This window comes from Muntiacus reevesi, chromosome 3 (assembly GCF_963930625.1).
Source record: "Muntiacus reevesi chromosome 3, mMunRee1.1, whole genome shotgun sequence".
Classification (NCBI taxonomy): domain Eukaryota; kingdom Metazoa; phylum Chordata; class Mammalia; order Artiodactyla; family Cervidae; genus Muntiacus; species Muntiacus reevesi.
The window spans coordinates 36,562,945-36,586,307 of NC_089251.1; the positions used below are offsets into that span (position 1 = coordinate 36,562,945).

At 35.3% G+C, this 23,363-nt stretch overlaps 1 protein-coding gene across 7 annotated transcripts in view; it reads left to right on the forward strand.

Moving 5' to 3' along the window:
* Positions 1–23,363, forward strand: part of TIA1 (TIA1 cytotoxic granule associated RNA binding protein) — a 31,118-nt gene that overhangs the window by 383 nt on the left and 7,372 nt on the right. For 3 of the 7 annotated variants that reach the window (XR_010662319.1, XM_065928974.1, XM_065928973.1), the window contains exons 2-7: positions 10,223–10,319; positions 13,026–13,124; positions 13,831–13,885; positions 14,056–14,088; positions 15,326–15,413; positions 18,484–18,559. Coding sequence is in view for 6 of the 7 variants with exons in the window: in XM_065928974.1 (XP_065785046.1) it covers positions 10,223–10,319; positions 13,026–13,124; positions 13,831–13,885; positions 14,056–14,088; positions 15,326–15,413; positions 18,484–18,559 (448 nt within the window). In the remaining variant the exon portion in view is untranslated. Of the gene's footprint in view, positions 1–10,222; positions 10,320–13,025; positions 13,125–13,830; positions 13,886–14,055; positions 14,089–14,692; positions 14,804–15,325; positions 15,414–17,570; positions 17,775–18,483; positions 18,560–23,363 lie in introns of those variants that run through there. The other 4 variants (XM_065928976.1, XM_065928975.1, XM_065928977.1 and 1 more) reach the window with 3 other exon arrangements.

The following is a 23,363-nucleotide window of genomic DNA, read 5'->3' on the forward strand; positions in this document are numbered from 1 at the left end:
ACTCCGCGTTAGCACGGTTACCCTCTCTGGCGCTCACCTGGATGTCTAAGGACCGAGACCCAGGCAGTGAGGACGAAATGGAAGGAGAGGGGGCTCAGCCTCTAAATTAGTCCGTACACCGTAACTGCCCCTACAGCGTGGCCTTTGGCCTCGTCCCAGGCCCTCGGCGGCCTTCGGCCTGGAGAAAAGACTTTCATTCAAACCTCTTTTTAGAACTCGGCGAGCCTTTTTGTCCCATGCTTGCTTTCTCTCCCGCATCCCCTCCCCCGCTTCTCGATTTACCTCTCCTGATTTTTACAGCCGTCTCGCTTTCATTTTACTTTGATTTTCTCCAGATACTCTTTCTTTCATTTTCTTTTCATTGATAAGAATTTTTGTCTTGAAAATCCGTGTACTCATTTTCAGGGGTGTAAACTTTATTCTCGCACTTGCCAACTGGGAAAAAGCCAGTTGTTTTTTCTTAAACTTCTCTTTGGCTCTTTTTCTGTGGCAACCCCCCCATCCCCGATCAGAAAGCCCCAAATCGGACCCTCTAAGGATTTTGAAACTGCTCTTTAAAAATGGAACTCTCGCCCGGAGGTATATATCAACTGAGGGGAACTGGATTTAATGCTTTTTTATCTTCGCTTTCTACTTTTGTGATTGACATGTCGTTGAAAGAGCGGGGAGTTTTTAATGAAGCAACAATTGATAAGTACCTTAAGTAAAATATTTAGTCACTTCCGTGAATTTTCGTAGTGTTAAGTGGTCTTAGTTTGGGATCATTTCTTTGTAGCGTAGCTCTTCCCCCCCGCCCCAGGCATTCTCCTTTGTTTTCGAAGTACTGTCCGATGAGGTGATCCTGCCTTTGTTGCTTTCCTCGAAAATAAGAAAAAGTCCAAATTTTGACGTAGCTTTCTTATTTTTATTCTTAGAATATTGGCAATTTGAGAACCCTCTGCTTTAAAAAAAAAAAAAATACACTCTTAGGTTTCTTTTTGCAACTCTGGATATTATAGTTGTTAAGAAATACAATGTAGTCAATTATTTTTTTCAGCGCCAAAAAAGTTTCGTTTTTTAATCTATGAGAAATATAGTCACTCTTTTCTTAATAAATAGAATTTTTTGCTAGTTTATCTCATGTTAGTGACCTTTAGTGTCTTTTTACTAGGATGCAGCAATCAGCACGTGACTTTTGTTTTTTGTAATATTGTATCTGTAGATGAGTACTCCCTAAAAACAAAAAATCGTTAACCCCATAGAGTTTATGGAACTCTTTTTTCCCTTTTGCCTCTTCACTACAAGTATGATATCCAACAGCATACTAGATTAAGAAACTGCCTGTCTTTTTATATTATAATGTCTTCAAGGTTCTTATTTCAAAATTTTTAATTTCAGTAGCTGCCAAAAATAATCTGATAACTTAACCTTTTTAGTATGTTGATTTGGGAATATCAAATAATGAAGACAACTTCAGCTTTCCCAGGCCAGTCTACAAAAACATGTAGTACTAGTCTAGGGGCAGAGGACCAGCCATTGTGGGAGAATTAATGAAGGAAGTTTTATTCAACAAATACTTGTGTTCACTGTTAAGTCCTTTATGTGCTTGTTTAATCCTCATCAGAATTCTGCAGTAAATGTGTCCATTTTGCATTTAAGGAAAAGCTAAGATTAGAATTTAAGTAAGTCATCCCAAGTCCTACACCTTTTTGTTCATCAGCCTGCCATTTTGCTGTCCTCAACTTTGACTCAACATTTATGACTGATGCCTTGTATACTACCAGAACACCCCATCCAAGAATCTTTTACCCAAGTTGTCCATACTCTAGCGTTTCCTAATATCTCCTCCCTTGCTTCTACCTTTCTCAACCAAAGCTCCCATTCTTCCAGTCAAACCAATCCTGATTAAATATGAGTAGGTGCTCATCCCTAAGTTTTGCCAGCAGTGTTTTTACTTTTAATATAAAATGTTTGTGTGAATAATTTGGGAGTCAGAGACTGTTAATATGTTCTTAGCAATGTCTGATCCATGGTAAGTGATCAATAAAATTGTTTTAAAAACAGGTACAGTTTCAAGCAGTGAATCAAGATTTTACTCATTCTTGAGGGTAAGATACAGTCTGAATTTCAGTACTGTCTGTGTACCCAAATGGCTCAGAGGAAATATCTTCATTTGCCCCAAATGAGTGTTCAGTACTGCTTCTTTATAGAGACTGCCAGTATTCAGTTTCTTGTCAGCAGTACTCTGGAAATGGTACAGTTTACCCTTGAACAATGCAAGGGTTAGGAGCTGTAGCCCTTGAGCAATCAAAAATTCATGCATAACTTTTACAGTCAGGCCTCTGCATCTGTGGATTCAACCGATTGTGGATTGTGTAGTTCATATTTAGTGAAAAAATCCATGTACATGTATGAATGGATCCACGCAGTTCAAACCCATGTTGTTCAAGGGTCAGCCATATTGTGAGAAGTGATTTGATTCTGGATACGTTTTGAAAATAAAGCTACTGGAGTTGCCAGTCGTTTGATGTTGAATGTGCGAGTGAAATTGACAATAACTTTAATTTGCAAATGTGTAATTATCAGTCATCTAGAATGTTAGTTTGTTGCAAAATAAAATTAAAAATGAGAACTGTCTTGAGAGCCTGGATGTCTTGGTAAGTCTTTTGGGCATGTGTGTGTGTGCCCGGTTGTGTCTGACTCTGTGACCCCCATGGATTGTAGCTCGCCAGGCTCCACTGTCCGTGGGATTGTCCAGGCAAGCATACTGGAGTGAATTTGTCTCCCATCTCCCTTATCTTTTGTGTTGCATGCTGATTCTTTACCTCTGTGCCACCTGGGAAGTCTTCTCTTCAGACTGATTTGTTTGCAATTGGCCCTTTGTATCCACTGATGTGGAACCCTCAATATAATAAGCCAAATTTAAGGAACTTGAGCATCCTTGGGTTTTGGTATCCAGGGGAAGAGGCAGGTCCAAGAACCAATCCCTTCAGAGTAACAAAGGATGGATGACTGCATATGGTCTAATACCCAAGTGAAGGAGATGCCAACTAATAAAATTAGAGGGTTTCTGCTATCATGCAGCAGACTGTCTTTTGTAAAAAAGAGACAGTTAAATAATAGTAAGGTTATGATGCTGGCATATAATATTTATCTTATGTACTACGTGGCTCTTACCAAGTTCCACCCTCAACTTCAGTGGAGCTTGCTAGATTGTTCATGGAGAGATTACATACTGTCCGGCAAGAGTAGAATCATCTCCCCAACACATGGGAAAAGAACAAACACTGGCCTGCACCCATTTTATCCTCTTCTGCCTGTCCAGCCCATCATGGCAGCAAAAGGTGTCCCTCTTCCCATCAGAAGCAAACCCCAGGTAAAGGACTTAGATGTTAAGGAAACCAGAATATTATCTTGAGCTGCAGACACTTTGGGGCTTCGCAGGCAGCTCAGATGGTAAAGAATCTGCCTATCTGCCTGCAATGCAGGAGACCTGGGTTTGGTCCCTGAGTCAGGAAGATCCCCTGGAGAAAAAGATGGCAACCCACTCCAGTATTCTTCCCTGGAGAATCCCATGGACAGAGAAGCCTGGCAGGGTACAGTCCATGGGGTCGCAAAGAGTCAGACACGACAGAGCAGCTAATATATACATATGTACTATGTACAACAAGTATTTACTGTTGTACATAATTTCTTCTTAAATTGAAGTATAATTGATATACCGTATTATGTAAGTTACAAGTGTACAGTTTTAAAAGTTATACCCCATTTATAGTTATAAAATATATTGCTATTTTAATATAAAATATGGACTATATTCCCTGTGGTATACAATATATCCTTGTCATAATTTCATAATTAGTAAGAGACATACACCTTTTACCCCTGAACTATAATAACTCTGGCAAAATGGATTAATTTTCTATCACATTGCAAATGTTCAAAAATAGTTCTAAGAGAATACAGTTCCCTCTCTTAAATTTTCATTTTTTTATTGGAGTATAATTGCTTTACACTGTTGTGTCAGTTTCTGCTGTACAGCCGAGTGAATCAGCTACAGTTATCTCTTTAACAAATGTTTATAGAGCACTTAGAATATTCCAGGCAGAGTTCAGGTAGTAGATATGAATGAAAATATGTCTCTACTCTTATGAAATTTATCATTAGATTAAAACCTATTTCTTCATGTTTTTCACTCAAATTTTCAGAGGCCTCATATCAAATTCTTCATTTTTCATACAATGATTGTGGCTCAAAACAAACGCAATACAGCATTCTGCCTTGCGGATTTTTCTTTGTAAGTTAAATTTTCCAGAGCTGTAAGTTAAATTTTCCATTCATTAAGTATAATGAATACTTAAAATGTTTTAGATTCCAGTGTTACAACTATCTGAACTTGTTATCACCTAAAAATAATGTATATGTTAAATTGACATGAAATCCTATCCCAGAACTGTCAACTTTTCACTGGCATTGATGACTTTTTCCATTGAAACTTCTCAGGTAACTTTTTATTTTGAAAAATTTAAAACCTATGGAAATTAGCAAAAATAGTGCATTTAAGATTTAGATAGATACCTTTCATGTGGAATTACCAATTGCTAATAGCCACATTTGCTGAACCATTTGAGAAAACATCAATACACTTAGGGCTTAAATAAATCTAAAAATTGAGGCATTCTCTTATATAACCACAATATAATTTTCATACTAAGGAAACTACATTGATAGAGTGTTTTTAACTAATGCATAGTTCATATTTTATCCAGTTGCCCAAGGAGGACATTTACTTTCCAGTTCTTTGTGAGATTGGTGCATAATCTCAGAGGTGATGTTATAAATATCAACATGAGATTCTTCAATCTAGGCTGTTAAGAAGTTCATGGAACACCTAAAAAAGGATTTTTTAATAATGTTCTTGAATAAAAAGCATCTTGAAAACTATAACTACATAAATGTAAGAAATTTACATTTTGGTTTAGTAGTCTAGTCAACATTGTGACAGGGAATCTTGGCTTTCAACTGCTCCAGAGTCAATTTTGGTATCCATCAGAATTTCTTAATTGCATTGCTGCAAGAAAACTTAAGCATGAAAGGAATTTGTTTGTTTGTTTGTTTTTTTAATTATATTGGGGCCATACTCTTGTCTGTGAAGTGTTTCTCTGTGAATAAATCCACTTGTTACCTATCACTTTGTCTCACTGAGTTCTTTCTGCAGTGAGACATCAAGAACCTGAGCTTCATTAGGTCTTTGAACCAGGTCTACTAGGAGGTTAGAGCTGGGAAATGAATGAGATACACATGCCCAAGAGTTTGCACTGATAGTTCCAATTCTAGTCTGATGCTACAGAGTTCATTCTGTTCTTTCCCCTCTCTGTATTTGTAACTCCATTCTCCCAACTGTGAAGAACTTGGTTTCTATTGCCAGTGTATATATTCCCAGTATATTTACTTGTTTGCTCAGTCCTAGAATTTCAAAAAGTAGCTTCAGAATTGTTCAATCATGCTTCTTAAAAAAAATATATATATATACATATATATATATAGAGAGAGAGAGAGAGGACACTTTCAGAATTTGGAGGAAGTTTATGGAACCTGGTTTAGAAAATGTTCAGGAAAGAGGGACAACTGTCAGGCCCACAGTCCTAATCAAACTACAGAGCATCCCAAAAAGGATACTCCTACCACATACAGTGAGGGCCTGATATTACAACTTCAACTTCACTGGACCTGGGACTCTGCTGCTGTTTGCCACCAAAGTGGATTCTCTTCAGTTTCTGCTTCTGTAACCCCTGTCTTTGACTTCTGTGTTCAGGGCAGGTATCCCGAATATGACCTAGCCCAGATCATATACATAGTAGACTATATAACCATATTAAAGCCTTTCATCTTTTGAAGAGGAGTCAGACTTTGCCATAGGGTGAAGATTTCTCCAAATGTAGGAAGATGTTTGGCAGCCTGAAAGGAAAAAAAAAAAACTTACATATGTAACTTAAATCTATACTGTTGATAGGAAATCATTTGCTTCAGAAACAGAATAATATGTGACAAAGTATGGGACAACTAAAGAAACTTGTTTTATAAAACTGAGACTGTTACATATGTTAACATAAGGTTTATTGTAATGGTGTCAAAGGTTGAGAGCAAGTTTGTGTAAACAGCTGTGTGTAGTTAATTGATAAAGGCTCTGGGAATTTACATTATATAGCAGGCCACATTAAACACAAAGGCAGTACAGACCTTAATGCTTTTTAGAGTAGCTTTTATTAGCCATCTTCAAACTGGGAAAATCACTTAGAAATTTTGAGTTTCTGAGAAAAAATTTGAGAAAATTTTTTTCTGAGAAAAATCTTGGAAGTTTTGCAGAGTAAATGACAGCCTCCAGGTTCCCTACATACTGTCAGTTTATCACTGGATTACCTAGCTTTAACAAAGTAGATGTTAGAATTAAATTTTCAGAAGAGCCATTTTTTCCCTTAGACATATGCAATCCTTAGGGTTTCTTATAGGCACATGAATTGGATAAAAATAGACACTGAAGAGTTAGAGATGGTTTAGAGTTTTCACTTGACCATCACCCTTCCCTTAATGTTAATATCTTAAATAACCATAGCATGATTATCAAAACTAAGAAGTTAATAGATTGGTACAATACTATTAACTACAAGTTTTATTACTGTTTTCCTCAGTTTTTCTACTAATGTCCTTTTTCTTTTTTTTTTTTTTTAATGTCCTTTTTCTATTCCAACATCTGATCCAAAATACATTGTGTTTAGTTGTCATGTCTCTCTACTTTCCTATAACATGTGAGGAGATATCTTTCATTGTGGCACTTATGAAGGGTACTGTTTCTCCTCTGTATCATTTTAGCTCAGTCACTCAGTCGTGTCCAACTCTTTGTGACCCCATGGACTGCATGCAGCACGCCAGGCTTCCCTGTCCATCACCACCTCCTGGAGCTTACTGAAACTCATGTCCATTGAGTCAGTGATGCCATCCAACCATCTCATCCTCTGTCATCCCCTTTTCCTCCTGCCTTCAATCTTTCCCAGCATCAGGGTCTTTTCTAGTGAGTCAGTTCTTCACATCAGGTGGCCAAAGTATTGGAGTTTCAGATTCAGCATCAGTCCTTCCAATGAATATCCAGGTTTGATTTCTTTTAGGATGGACTTTTATGATTGGATCTCCTTGCAGTCCAAGGGACTCTCGAGTCTTCTTCAACACCACAGTTCAAAAGCATCAATTCTTCAGTGCTCAGCTTTCTTTATGGTCCAACTCTCACATCTATACATGACTACTGGGAAAACCATAGCTTTGACTAAACGGACCTTTGTTGGCAAAGTAATGTCTTATGTAATGTCTGCTTTTTATTATGCTGTCCAGGTTCATAGCTTTCCTTCCAAGGAGCAAGTGTCTTAATTTCATGGCTGCAGTCACCATCTGCAGTGATTTTGGAGCCCAAAATAGTAGTCTGTCACTGTTTCCATTGTTTCCCTATCTATTTGCCTTGAAGTGATTGTACCGGATGCCGAGATCTTATCTCCACTATATAGTGACTGCCTTTTTTCTCAACATACCCTGTCAGAATTGAGTCACTAAGTGTTGCCCACACTCAAGGAGAGGGAAATTAATCTTCACTTCATAGAGGGAGGTGTATCAAAGAATTCTTACCTGTAGCATTATTACTAAGGTGTTTTAATGATAATTTCCCTCATTTCTTATACATTTATTAATTAGAATTCTGTAAGAAAAAGCTATTTCTCACCCCCTCCCTAATCCAGGATTCAGTCAAGGATTATTCATTGTGAATATTAAGTTGTCAGTGTCTTTTAAGTCCCTCTTAATCAAAAGTAGTCTTCCTTTCTTTTTACTTTTTTTTTTTTTAAGGACGGTAACCTTTAAGATAGCAAATAAGTCACCTTATATAATATCCCAGATCTGAATTTGTATAATTGTTTTATATGCCCAATATCCTGTAAGCTTAGATCTGAATTTAAGCTTAGCTAAATTCAAGTTAGATCATTCTGACTTGAATATTTCATATATGATATTGTATAATTCATATTGTATAAACAATGTCTAATTGTTCATTCATAACATGACTTAAAGTTTGATCACAGGGTCAAAGTGGCCTAAAGATCTCACTTTTTTCCTTTACTTTTTATTGAAGGATAATTGCTTTACAGAATTTTGTTGTTTTCTGTCAAATCTCAACATGAATCAGCCACAGGTATACATATATCCCCTCACTTTTGAACCTCCCTCCCATCTCCCTCCCATCCCACCCCTCTAGGTTGATACAGAGCCCCTGTTTGAGTTCCCTGAGCCATACAGCAAATTCCCGTTGGCTGTCTATTTTACATATGGTAATATAAGTTTCCATGTTACTCTTTCCATACATTTAACACTCTCCTCCCCTCTCCCCATGTCCATAAGTCTATTCTCTATGTCTCCATTGCTGCCCTGTAGATAAATAAAATAATAAATTTTTCTATATTCCAAATATGTGCGTTAGAATACGATATTTATCTTTCTCTTTCTGATTCATGTCACTTTGTATAATAGGTTCTAGGTTCATCCACCTCATCAGAACTGACTCAAATGAGTTCCTTTTTATGGCTGAGTAATATTCCATTGTGTATATGTACCACAACTTGTTTATCCATTCATCTGCCAGTGGACATCTAGGTTGTTTCCGTGTTCTAGCTATTGTAACTAGTGCTACAATGAACAAAGGGATACATGTGTCTTTTTCAACCCTGGGTTTCTCAGGGTATATCCCTAGGAGTGGGATTGCTGGGTCATATGGTGGTTTTATTCCTGTTTTTTTAAGGAATCTCCATACCATCTTCCATAGTGGCTATATCAATTTACATTCCCACCAGCAGTGCAAGAGTGTTCCCTTTTCTCCACACCCTCTCCAGCATTTATCGTTTGTAGACTTTTTGATAATGGCCATTCTGACCAGTGTAGAGTTCTCACTTTTAAGGTGAATTTTCCCTTTGCAGTTGTTAAGTAATCTATGTGACCTCTTAGGCACCCTGCACATATCCATTTTCTTACCAGCCTTTCACCTAAGTTTTACATCTATTGATGGTTCGTGCCTGAATCAATGATTTCAGTAGGGCTTACACATCGTTAATTTAATGCTGTCTGTCTACAATTATTGTCTAGCAGTTTTCTGTAAACGAATTGTTCATTGTTCTTAAGACTCGGCACTTCTCTCTCCGCCATTTTAGCCTATTCCTGTGCCTTCATAGTAAGCATTCAATAGTCTGTTGAATGGGTAAGTGGAAGGAAGAAATTGAATCCACACTTTCTGGCACGTATAGGTGTTTTATTTTTCTGGGGAGAGTGTCCGTACCTTTCATCACATTCCCTGAAGGATTCTTGGCAGAAGAATTAAAACATCTACAGTTATTGGGAGACTACGTTTTCTGATTTCAGAAGTAATAAAACTAACATACCTGGAAGTAATTGCATTTCAAAATCCCATTTTTAATATTTATAAACCCTTTAAATAAGGATTATCCTCCTCCCCCCTAAAAAAGTAAGGATCATCCCAGTCATGTTGTCTTGTAATACATTATTTACAGTAGTTTAGTTGGTCACCAACTTACATTATCTGTTAAAAGTCTCTCCTAGAATCTTTCTACTTCCTTTCTGCTTCCACTGATCAGTGATATTCATTAAAAGGCTTCCCTTTCTTTTGTGAGCATGTATAACAGCTGATAGTGATTGATTCATGATCTTTCAAATATATGTTTACTGTCTAAACCAAAGTATACCTCAGTTGGACACTTTTAGGACAATCGTGAATTAAACGTTGAGGAAATTTTATCTAATGTTCTCAGTAATGCTGTAGAAGGAGAATAATTGCAGAGTTTTCTAGGATTGATTGTATGAATTGTTCTACATGTCAAATGATTCATTTGAGAAATTTTAGGTATATCTTCCTAAGATAAGCCTAGAAACTTAAAGTAACAGGTTTAATTTGTGCATTCTTCACTAAAAACAGATACTAATTTCTCTCTACTAACTGTCTAGTATATTTGTAAGTAACATATCTTACATCTGTTTTGTAAGAGATTTTGAAGTTTTCAAACTTTTATAAGTTCCTAAATAGTGTGGTACACAGCAAAGATCTGCCTATTCCCCCAATTCACTGTTCAGTATTCAACTTTAGGAACTGATTTAAAAGAAGCAAATTTTAAGTGGTGAATTGTTTTCCTTTGTGTTTCAGATATGTTGGTAACCTTTCCAGAGATGTCACAGAAGCTCTAATTCTCCAACTCTTTAGCCAGATTGGACCTTGTAAAAACTGCAAAATGATTATGGATGTAAGGGTATTTTACTTAGTTAACTTTCTTCTTTTTTTTTTTTAAATACATTCTTTAAATCCATTACTTCTAGGATCTCTTAAATTGGTTTATACAGTCTAAATTCATAAAGGTCTTAGTAAATTTGTAATAAGTTCATTTTGGCCACCAAGTTTGTTTTACTCAGTAAAGAGAGACTAGATCTAATCATTTCCAAAACAGATGAGAACTGTATGTGTATATTGGAGCTCTTGTTTTAAAATGTACTGAGGCATCAGAATTGTTTGTTTTGTATGTGGTGTCAGTTGATTAGCAAATCTATAAATTCAATTATTAATTAAAGTGGGAAATTAGGCAAAAGAAATAGTAGACTTTGATACTATGAAGATGTTTTAAACTTTATTTTTAAAGGTCACAGTTCAAGTCTTTCTTGAATTATGGCAGTGCCCATTCATCAGACCTTAATGTATAGAAAAAACATCAATTCACTCACGTAATCGGTAATTAATCCTGAGTCGTAATATGTGTAAAAAGGCAGCTTCAAATTCTCTTGATGAGAAGAACAGTACTAAAGAGAAATCCTTTTATCCCATGGTCTTTCCTGCATTTAAACTTTTAGTTTTTGTTTCTCTGGGAAAGAAAGTCATGTATGTATTGGTATCTACTACTTTCTCTTCTATTATATTTCAGTTTAACTTCTTTTAACTTGGTATTTTTAAAAGTAATTATTTAGCCAGTTGGCTTTGGTTTGTTGTCTTGTATTTTAAAATGTCAAAACTTTTCTCCTAATGTGGCAGAGTGACCTACACATAATACAGATGGATTCAACAGATGTTTTTATCCTTTACATAACTCTTCTGAAGTGTTCTGTTAATCATATTTAATATCAGTATGCCTTTGGATAATGAATCAAAGATTCCCATACCCATAGAGAAAGATAAGAGGGAGAGATATAGGGAAATGATGGAGAATTTAAAACCAGTCTTTCCTTTATCTAGGTCTCCTTCCTTATCTTAGTAATAGCATTTACGAAATCCTTACAGCCTATCATTTTCATACTGATGCCTCATCAGAAATACTCAATAGAAATATTACAAAGTAGATGTTGTCCCTGTTTAATATATACAGAAATGAGGCAAAGCAAGGATGTAAACCCAGATTGATCTATTCTCTCCATAGGTCTATAGGCTGCTATTCTCTCTCCATCTAGGTCTTTCTCGATTTGCTGGTAAAGATCGCTAGGCAAAGTGTCAGTGACTGCTGCACCTACAGAAAAAGACTAGCTGGGGAAGCCTCTGCCACTTTGTATCAATTGGACTTTGGTCACTCAAAGACTTAGATTGACTACTCTTTCTCCTGCTTCTTATCATTATTTTATTATTATTAAAGTCTAAATTCCAGTCTGTTTACACTTTTGGACTAATGTTCATATTTATTAATTTTATACTCCCTAGAGTATGAATTGGAGGAGGAATACTCCAGTGCCCTTGCCTGGGAAATCCCATGGACAGAGGAGTCTGGCAGGCTACAGTCCATAGGGTCACAAAGAACCCGACATGACTGAGTGACTCAGACTCCAGAGTACAAAGGCTGATAATGCATGTGCTTAGAATTTTTTTTTAACCTAAAAAGTGTAGTTTTTCTGGACACAAATTAAGTAAAATGAACATTCTTGTTTGTTTGACTGCCATACTCTTAGGTGTAAGCCACTTTTTTAACCACTCTTCTGATTCTGATGCTGTCAACATGGATCTTGGTAGTAGAACTCCCATTAAGAATAGCATTAGTTTGAATTATACAATTTTAAAAACACTTACATTTTCTCTAATGCTTTTTAAAATAAAATAATGGATAGTTTCAGTGTCATCAATTTGGTGGTTGCCTCTTTACTCTAAAATTCTTTGAAATCATTGCCAGGGACATTTTTTTTTTTAACTGTTAATTGTGCATGAAATAAAATGGCATATTTCTTTATTTTATTATCATTCTAGTCTTTTGAATTAGTTTCTTATTTTAACAATGCTGCTTGGGTGATTATGGAAAGAATTTTAAAATGGACTATGAAGCCATTTGGTGTTTTACACCAAGAGGTGTGAAAATATTGGGTGTTTTTTCTACTTCTTTATAAGAAAACTTCCAGGCTTTGTCTGTCATCAGGCTTCAACTACTTCAAACACCAACAGAAGAGAAGAGAAAATTTCTTTCTAGTTGCACTGCACAGTGGCTTGCGAGTCTTAGTTCACCAATCAGGGATTGAACCTGTGCCCCCTAGTAGTGGACTCACGGAGTCCTAACCCCCAAACCACCAGGGAATTCCCAAGAATTTTTATTTTTAAAGACCTTCTAAGCAGGCAAAAATTTTGATGTCAGAAAGTCCATGTTCTAAAACCTATTCTAAAACTTTACTTATCTGAGAATGTCTTCAGTTTTTAGAGTGTATTTACTTCTATTTTAGTAATAGGTTTAAGAAGGTTAATTAGAACGTTTAGTCATTAATAAAACACTAAATTACATATAGTAGAATAATATAAGCTGTTGAAGAAGATAGCTTTCTATAAAGATAATTTTTTATTGTTGTTGTTTAGTGCATTATCCTAAACATTTACTTGCAGAACAGCCCCTCATTCTTCATGGCCTGATACTGAGCTGGTATAAAACTTTGTATAGTTTTAAAGTAAGGACAGTATATAAAGCTTAAAACTGACTTTTGTGTCTCTTTTTCAACAGACAGCTGGAAATGATCCGTATTGTTTTGTGGAGTTTTATGAGCATCGTCATGCAGCTGCAGCACTAGCTGCTATGAATGGGCGGAAGATAATGGGTAAGGTAAGCTATCGTAATTAAAGAAGGTGACATACATCTGGAAAATTCTGAGTTGTAAAAGGTTTTGTTTTCATTTTAGAAGCATTGTATTTGTTTTACAGAAAATGATCACACACACAAAAAAGAAAACGATCACAATTAATATTAAAAAGATGGGGTAAAGCTTTTAGAGCATGTGTTGGTTAGTATTCTTCATGGTGCCTTGCACATGGTAAATACTGAGGTAACTGTTGAATTACCAGGCTTTATTGAAACATATAGAAATGCTGACTACTAATGGGGAAGAATAAAAGAGAAAAAAATTCTTTGGTTTTTTAGGCATGTTAGTTGAATGTTAATAGAGAAGTTATGTATGGTTAGGATTTGTTAATATTACTTGCAGAAGTGTACATTAAAAAATAAGTGTTGAAGGGAAAAATGAAATAATTCTGAGATTATGTCCTTTCTGCGTTTTTCCTAATGTTAAGATGCCTTTTCTTAAAAAAAAAAAAAAATTGGCAATGATAACAGATGGTAATGATTTTTTTAATGTCCTTACTTAGTGAAACAAAGTTGTTAATTCTTTTTTTTAAAGTATTGAAATTTTGACCAGAAAATTTTGAATGCTTCTTGTCAAACATATACCTTTGTATTCATAGATGCAAATCTTGTAATACCTGATTATGACCTTTATTTTTATGAAATATAAATGTAGAAAAAATTTTTTTAGGAAGTCAAAGTGAATTGGGCAACAACTCCCAGCAGTCAAAAGAAAGACACAAGCAGTAAGTATATTTTATACTCTTTGACCTTTTGTGTTTATTGTACATAGTAGTTTTCTTGTAAAGCATATAAACATCATACATTTGCAGTAATGTTTTGATCGTTATCCTAAGATATGATTGACTGTGTTTGTGTTAATAAATTTAAGAACAAATCTAATCTTTGTCATCAGGTAGTACCGTTGTCAGCACACAGCGTTCACAAGGTAATTGTATCTTCTTAAACATAAAATGAAATCTCTTGAAAGGGTATTCACTAACCACCTGAAGTTTTTTTGTTTGATGTTGGGGGGAGCGGGGAGGGAGGGATATATTTCTATTTGTCTCTCTGGCAATATTTTTCCCCCTTTTTCCCAGTGTTGACCAAGTGTGGCTTGTCCGCTACTTGGGTGCTATTTCAAGTTCTCTGATTCCCCCCTTGGTAGCAGCTGATGCCTTAGAAATACTTCAGCACTGAAGGGCAAGATACCCTGTTTCCTTGAGGTCAAGTTCTGTGCTTCATACTGAGATCTTATTGCTTGAGTTGCACTTGAAACTATGTCTCCCAAATGGCAGCCTAATATGTTGCTTAAGGCCTGCCAAGTAGGGGTAACTTTTCTTTCCAGATATACTTTGTCAGAATTGATATGTATGTCCATTTAAAGTGTTGATCCAACTATTTTGTATATTTAAAGTGTTCTTTTTTTTTTGAACATTGTCTTTTTAAGAAAACTTCATATATGGGATCATTATTTCTCTCCAGTGCTTTTTTAATGACTCTGATATAAAGTGAAGGGATTACTGTTTTCATTCTGTTGCCTTCAGTCTTAGTTCACTTGCACATGGATTCACATAAACTGAATGGTGTAATGTCTGGGCAACCAAAACTGTTGGCTTTTGAGAAAACTCAAATACTTTAACATCAAACTGTTGCAATGCAAGGTATTTCTTTGATTGTTCTTCACAAAATATGGTTAAACCAAGTATATCGCATAGCTAGCTTCAGTAAACTGTCTTAACTGAGGCAAATCTAGCCTAATAACTCATAATACCACTATTTTAATTTGTAAAGATTTAATGTAGTGGTAAACTGAATAAATGTGAATAATTACTATTAGAATGGTAATTAAGTCATTTATTTATATATATATATTTTTTTTTTGCAAAACTTGTTATATATTACTAGTTTATTTTGGCCAGTATAATAATTGGTTATAAGTAGAAATGTAACTATCAGTCTCCCATTAGATATATCATAGGAGAATCTTTCCTGTATTGTCACCTTGATTCATTATTCATTATGTTTAAAACTGATAGAATTTGTCTAGATATAGGATAGTTTTACTTATACTTTATTGTAATACATAAATTATTTTAAGAATACTTTATTGAATAGATCTTAGCATTTTTTTAAATTCTAAAATTGTATTTTTCTTTTCACTTCCCCTTCCTTCCCCCTATAAGATCATTTCCATGTCTTTGTTGGTGATCTCAGTCCAGAAATTACAACTGAAGACATAAAAGCTGCTTTTGCACCATTTGGAAGAATATCGTAAGTAGCAGAAGATTAAATTTAAAAATGCTTTTAATTAGAAACAATCTTTTATAGAAGTAATTTGAAAATCTGTTGTGAATTTTTTTGGACATTAATTTTAACACCTGAATGTAATGTATTAATATTCACTTGAATAAATGTATTGTTTAGAGCCTATTCAAGCAGTTAACAGCCAAAGATTATTTTCCCATTGATAAATCTTTGGCCTTCAATTATCTTAAAATTTTTTTTCAATTAGCATTAGCTTTTAAGAGACGAATGTGCTATCCTCCATCCTGTTTCTTATATGAATGTCTTGCTAGCCTGGTCATAATCTTTAGTGAATTTGTGCTGTGACTAAGGAGTTTAGACCCTTTGGCACTTCTATGATACCATGCATTTTCTGTTAATATATTTTAACAAAAAGAAACCTTAATAGTTTAAAAAACAGTTATTAAATATTAATTCCAGGATATCTGTCCTTTTGTTGTTGTTATTGTTGCTATTAACAGCAATAATAATGCCTCTTAGTATTTTGTGAAGCACTGTATTGCTTGCATTGTTATTAATTGTACAGTTTAGGCCTGTTATAAATAGCTCACTCGAGTATTCATCATAGAAGAACTTTAATATTGTGAAAAGCATGCCTGTAGTAGAGTAAGAATAAGTTGATTATTGCACTTTCTTAGAAGTAATTGTTGAATCTAGAAAACAAAGTTTTTAGAGTTTCTGGTTGCTTTATTATTGGTGTTCCAGCTAGAAGAGTAGAAAAAAGAAAATGCTAGCTTTGATTTGGTTTGATAAACAGACCAACAGCAGAGATGAGGAATGGATAGAGACCAAAGAATGATCATAAGTAAGGGGCCAACTTTAAAGGCAGTCACAAGATTAGAGTTTATAGGTGGGCTCTTCATTTAGGTGACGTTTTTCTTGATCTCTTAGAACTGACTTTAGGAAAATAAAGTTCTAATTTCTTGATTGTTCTTTTTAGTCTGTTTTAGGGTTTTGATGATGGTTAGCTGGCTTTCAAATATCTAGATTGGACAGTCTTAACCTTTGACCTCTTAAAGACTCTATAAATTTCTGTATGCAAAATTTTGTGCTTGTTTTCATTTTGGTGTGTAGTATCTTTGTAAATTTTATCCACTTTCAGTGTAGTCACAGGACTGTAAAGGATTAAAGAACTCTGATCTGTATCTTTGCTACTTCTTCCTTAGAGAATTCTTTCAGATAATATAAGAATCAAGGTTAACATTTCCTGAAACTTAACTTTAAGAAGAAAAGGCTTTTCTAACATTTTAACAGATTAAATGCTATATTATTAAATGTTTAGATTTTGATTGAAGTAGCTTTTCTGAAAGCGTGGATATTTAGTTTGGGGTTAAGATAAAGATTGTTTAACAATTGGTGAGTGTAAGTTAAATGACATCCAAATTTTAGTAATTTCATTACTTTTTAATCAAGAATCAATAATTTCTTTTTGTTAAATATGTTGGTATCATAATTGCAGTCTGTAGATTTTCTTAGAGTCTACTATGATTACTGATGTATATATGATTTTTTCTTGATAAGACCTTTAAGTTTCATAATTTTTGGTTGAGATAATGTCTAAGCTGTAGGTTATCCTAAGAGTTAGTGTTTCTAAATTTGAAGGAACCATTTTCAGTTGGTAGCATCACTTCTTGATTTTTTTTTTTAATTAAAGGAGATACATTGATAAATACATATATTGAGAGATTCTCATGATAGTCAGGTATTGTCTGTAGATTCTACAACAGTGCTTGATTTATAAAAGTTGTGTAGTAAATGTTGGCCTATTAAAATATTTAGTATAAAAATTACAGCACTTTCTTTCCCTAATTTATACAGCTTAAATTTTTCCTATTCCTTGAGTTTAGGGTAGTCTAACAGATTTTGCTGTAGAAGAATCAGCTACAAATTAAATGCATGTGTACCATAAATATTTTTACATATTGAGAAGTGACTTGCATTAGTTTTCCTCTTTCACCATCACCTCTTGTCATTTTGACCCTAAGCACTTAATAAATCACTCCTAAATTTATCTAAATATGCTTATGTATACTTTAATATAAAATTATATTGCATGGCTTTCTGACTTGGGTTTTTGTTGTGAAAGTGCCTGTTTTGTTCATGTGTCCTGAGAGAACAAGCATTGTGACATACCTGGCTAACTTAAAAGCAGATTGCCTGCGAAGCACAATTTGAGTCCAATTTTTTGAGGTATGGAGTTTTAGCTATCATGGCTGGGTTTTTCACTCAATCTCAAATAATAGGGCTCTGGTTATTTTGCAGAGTATCTCTGAAGAATGGACAGAATTGCCCTGGCTAACTACAAGCTACGGTTCACAGTGGATAAATGTTGGCGTGCTTTTTTACTTTCTGACTTTTTAAAATTTTGCTTTTATATCTTGTAGTTTCCAATCAATCTTATATGATTGCTATTTTAGAATTTAGTATAAAATCTTTCCTTATATAGAATAAGACTAAAGTGTGTGTCTAGTGTTTTTCTTCAATAGTTTAACATTTCTGAAAATGTCAAGTTTTCAAAATTTACCCATAGTTCAGAAGGGGGGTGTGAACTGATCTGAGAAAATGAAAAAAATTAATTGATTTAGGGAATATACAACTTTTTCATTCTTTTAGTTTCCAGTTTTCTATTTTAATTTTTTAATGATTAGGTAGTATATAGTGTAAAATAGCAAATTATAAATTGCATGGTTAAAGAAAGCCATTCATTTAGTGTGCCAGTGAACCCTATAAGTTAAGTAATTCATGTGAATAGCTGCTTTTACCATGCTTAATATTTAAAAATGTAAAAACTTTTTGGAGTGGGAGGCAGTTTCTGTAAAATGTATACATATATATTTTAAAAGTTTTTGATTTGCATGTTTATAAAATTAAGCCTCATTTGCTAATACATGATAAATTTTGTAGAATAAAAGGTAAATTTGTATGAAAGGTTCATTTTAATGAAGATGAAACATGAAAATGAGTTGTGTATGAAATTCTCACTTGATATCCAGAGGAGAGTTTGCAAACCTAAACTTCTGATTGTTTCTGATTTCAGAGATGCCCGAGTGGTAAAAGACATGGCTACAGGAAAGTCTAAGGGATATGGCTTTGTCTCCTTTTTCAACAAATGGGTGAGCTCAATAAAAAGTGCATGTGCAGTATAAGAAGAAAGAACAAAAATGTTCATTTCATTTCAATTTTTAGTCATTTCTGTCATCTACCATTTGTTCATATCACTGATAATTAGTACTCTTACTGGAGGATAACTTCTTTCTCCTATATGGTTATTTAGTCAACATTTATTTAGCACCTTGGGCTTACCTGGTGGTTCAGATGGTAAAGAATCCCCCTGCAATGCAGGAGACTGGGGTTCGATCCTTGGGTCAGGAAGATCCCCTGGAGAAGGGAATGGCCACTCACTCAAGTATTCTTGCCTGGAGAATCCCATGAACAAAGGGGTCTGGCAGGCCACAGTCCATGGGCTCATAAAGAGTTGGACACAACTGAGCAACTAAGCATATGTATTTAGCACCTGATGCATGCAAAGTACTGAGAAAATGTTTTCAGAATATAAAAAGTAGAGGTGTTGGACTTCCCTGGGGGTCCAGTGGCTAAGACTCTGTGCTCCCAATGCAGGGGTCTCGGGGTTCAAGCCCTGGTCAGGGAACTAGATCCCACATGCCACAACCAAAGAGTTCACGTGCCACAACTAAAGATTCTGCATGCCACAACTAAGACCCAGCATAGCCAAATAAATAAATACAGAAATAGTTCTTTAAAAAAAAAAAAAGTAGAGGTGTTTAAATCATCATCCAAAAGATAGGACCGATATTGAGTATCTCATTTATATATTTGATTTGTTTTCTCCCTGTTTTATATTCCCATGTTAATTTAAAAGTAACTAATAAAATGTTCCAGTGGGTGGGAATTTTTCTAAAAATAGTATATTAATGTATTTGAAAATGTCTCATTTCCTTCATTCAGTAAACACTATTGAACATGAATTTGCATAGGCTTGAAGTTTCTGAGTTTTTCAGAGAAAAGGAAGGCTTGCATAGTTTGTCAAATGAGAGGTGAAAGGAGGTTATAGAGAAGGAAAGGCTTATATTTATGACAGCTGGATAAAATCTTTGGTATGTTCTCCATACAATGTAATACTGTGCTGCTTACAAAAGGAAAACGAATGAGGAACTCTGTAAGTACTGGTTATGGAAACATTTCCATGGGATATCGTCAGGTGAAAAAACTTTTTTGTGTAAAAAAGAAGAGAGCGTATTATATATGTGTGTGTGTGTGTGTGTGTGTGTGTGTGTGGCAGGGGGCAGGGTGGGGGTGATTTCTTTTCCCCCTGCATTCCCCCTGCAGAGATTAGCAAGACACTTGTAAGGTTTCCTGTTTGTGGGCTAGGTAATGAGAGGCACATGGACAGGAGGGCAAGAAACTTCTAGCTGTTACTATGTGAAGTTTGAACCTTGTAAATATGTTACTAATTCAAGTAAATAGTTTTTTTAGTGTGATAACTCAAGGTTCCAAACAATTAAATGCAGAGATATCACACTTCTAAAAATACAGAGGTGGATGGTAGGAGACTTTATATGCATTAATCCTGGATTATACACTCAGGTTTCATTAACCTTTAATTTTATTGTATTGCCTCTATGTTACGATTGTTTGCCAGTGATAAGTGCAAAAATACTGTATTTTTTGTGCAAGAGTGCCTTAGAATGAGCCATTAAAATTTTTGATACTATGAAATGTATTTTAGAAAGGATTTTCTTTGGTAAAGGGACTATTTGAAATAGGTATCATTTGAAGTTATCATTGATAACTTCGGGTGAAATTTATTTATTTTTATTAGTTGGAGGCTAATTACTTTACAATATTGTAGTGGTTTTTGCCATACTTTGACATGAATCAGCCATGGATTTACATGTATTCCCCATCCTGAACCACCCTCCCACCTCCCTCCCCATCCCATCCCTCTGGGTCATCCCAGTGCACCAGCCCCGAGCACTTGTCTCATCCAACTTGGACTGGCGATCTGTTTCACACTTGATAATATACATGTTTCGATGCTATTCTCTCAGATCATTCCACCCTCACCTTCTCCCACAGAGTCCAAAAGTCTGTTCTATACATCTGTGTCTCTTTTTCTGTCTTGCATATAGGGTTATCGTTACCATCTTTCTAAATTCCATATATATGCGTTAGTATACCGTATTGGTCTTTATCTTTCTGGCTTACTTCACTCTGTATAATGGGCTCCAGTTTTATCCATCTCATTAGAACTGATTCAAATGTATTCTTTTTAATGGCTGAGTAAATACTCCATTTTGTATATGTACCATAGCTTTCTTATCCATTTGTCTGCTGATGGGCACCTAGGTTGCTTCCATGTCCTGGCTATTATAAACAGTGCTGCAATGAACATTGGGGTACACATGTCTCTTTCAGTTCTGGTTTCCTCGGTGTGTATGCCCAGGAGTGGGATTGCTGGGTCATATGGCAGTTCTATTTCCAGTTTTTTAAGGAATCTCCACACTAGTCTCCATAGTGGCTGTACTAGTTTGCATTTCCACCAACAGTGTAAGAGGGTTCCCTTTTCTCCACATCGGGTGAAATTTATAAGCATCATTTATTGTACCAGTTCCTTCCAAGTTTTTAAAAACGTCTGTTTGCAGTTATGCCAACTAGTGTCAGATTGTCTTATATTTTCTAGTTCCTCTGTCTGCTTATATTGAAACTAATGTCTGGTTATTCCTCCCTATCCAGATATTCGCTGTAACAGCCAGCTTGCAGCCATTTTACTTTTCAAATAAAAAATCAGTCCTAAAAATGTTAACATGGCTTTTTTTTTTTTTTAAATTAATGTCTGTGCCAGATCTTTATTGGTGCAAGAGGGCTTTCTCTAGTTGTGGACAGTGGGGGGCACAACTCCTTGTTGTGGGCCCTCAAGCATGCAGATTTCAGTAGTTGTGGCACACGGGCTTAGTTGCTCCTCAACATATGAGATCTTCCTGGACCAGGGATCAAACCCATGTCCTCTACATTGGCAGGCGGATTCTTATCCACTGCACCACCTGGGAAGTCCTTAACATGGCTTTTAAGTTAAGGCAAAAGAAGGCAGAATACACTGTAATTGTGTGTCAGCTGTTCACACAGTGGCATCGTATCTTTTGATCAGATTCTTTTATAACTATCATCTTCCTCTCATGAAGTGAAAGTGTCTTCTAAGAAGCAGGTATTAATCTAAGAGGTCAGGAAAAATCCATATATTAGAAAAATTGCAAATGGTAAAGCATATTGAGAGGTCAAGATGTAAAAGCTCTGTCATGTATGATCCCATCTACTAGGTATAAAAGGAGATGAAAAAATAAAAACTATGAGACTGTAACTAGTTCTTAAAGCTTTACTGTTAATCACAGCATAATATTTAGGGAAGATAGAAGAATACCTCATGCAAAGAACTGATAGCCACATTTACCTTAAAGGACTGATAAATAGGTTGTCAGTGTTTTGTGATACCTGGTGATACAGGTTGAGAGCTTTGGGTGGAGTAAAAACTCACTTTTTTGCATTATGGAATTATGGAATATGGAATTATTATGGAATTATGGAATATATTCTGCTGCTATATGTCACTATTTAATGTATAGTTAGTATGAAAGTCAGATATAGCAGAGGATGTCTGTGTGTGACCTCTGTAGTTACCAGACATGGATTATAATCCTGACAATCATCACACAAGAGGTATATAACTTTGAATAAGTGATACAATTTGATCTTCCCACATTTATATTTTAGTTTCTATAACCTTGTGCTATGTGATTGGCAGGCATTCTCTGGTGTTGTAAAGTGCCACAGCACTGATTGCAATTGCCCCTGGCTCCCTTGCCTCTCCTGTGTTGTGTGTCCTAGGCAAACTCCAGTGCTGGTTGAGCATACCTCCCTGCTTACTCTGAAGTAACTGACTATTGCTAGAGAGAAATTGAGTCAGCTGGTTTCGCTTCTAATTTAGTGGTTACACATAGATAAATACATGGTACTGTCTTTGTAAACCTGTGTTTCTCTAGTAAAACTGATTCCCTGTTCTTTGAAAAACTATTTCATGCTCCCTTATTTCTCCTCAAATATTCCTCATTCTTTTTCTTCATCATCACCCTGAGCTTCAAATGAGAAAGTAAAAGCTATCATACAGAAATTCCTTCAGCTTTCTACCACCAAACCTACATTAAATGCTCTCACCTTCTCCCTCTTCCTCCTGTTACAGTGGAGGAAGTCTTTCCTGTCGTTATATATGAGCATATAATTATATTTGTTTTCTAGGGCTGCTGTATCAAAGTAGCTGAATGACTTAGAACAATAAAAAGATTCTCTTAAGTTCTTCTAGAGGATAGAAGTCCAGAATCAGGTTGTCGTCATGGCCATGCTCCATCTGAAGATGCTGGAAGTATCCTTCCTTCTCTCTTTAGTTTCTGGTGGTAACTGGCAATCCTTGGATCCTTGACTTGTAGCTGCATCACTCCAGTCCTTACCTTTGTCTTCACATGACCCTCTTTCCTCTATGTGTGTCCTTGTTAACTTCTTATCTTCTTATAACAACTCTTCTTTAAAAGGGCCCACCCTAACTTGTATGACCAAATCTTAACTAATATACCTGCAAAGACCCTATTTCAAATGCAAATGAGGTCACTTTCACAATTATGAGACTGGATAGATAGGACTTCATATAAATTTAAGTGACACAGTTCAACCAACAACAGAGAGTTATTAAACATCTTACAGAGCTCAGACTGGTTAGTGTGGAAAGCAATATTTGTTTCTTTTTTAAGAATCATTTCCTTTTTATGTGTCTCAAGAACAGCTTTTAGCCTTAAATTTACCTGTTCTTTTGTGCTAGGTTAAGCCCACATAAGCTTACCAAAGCTATGGTTT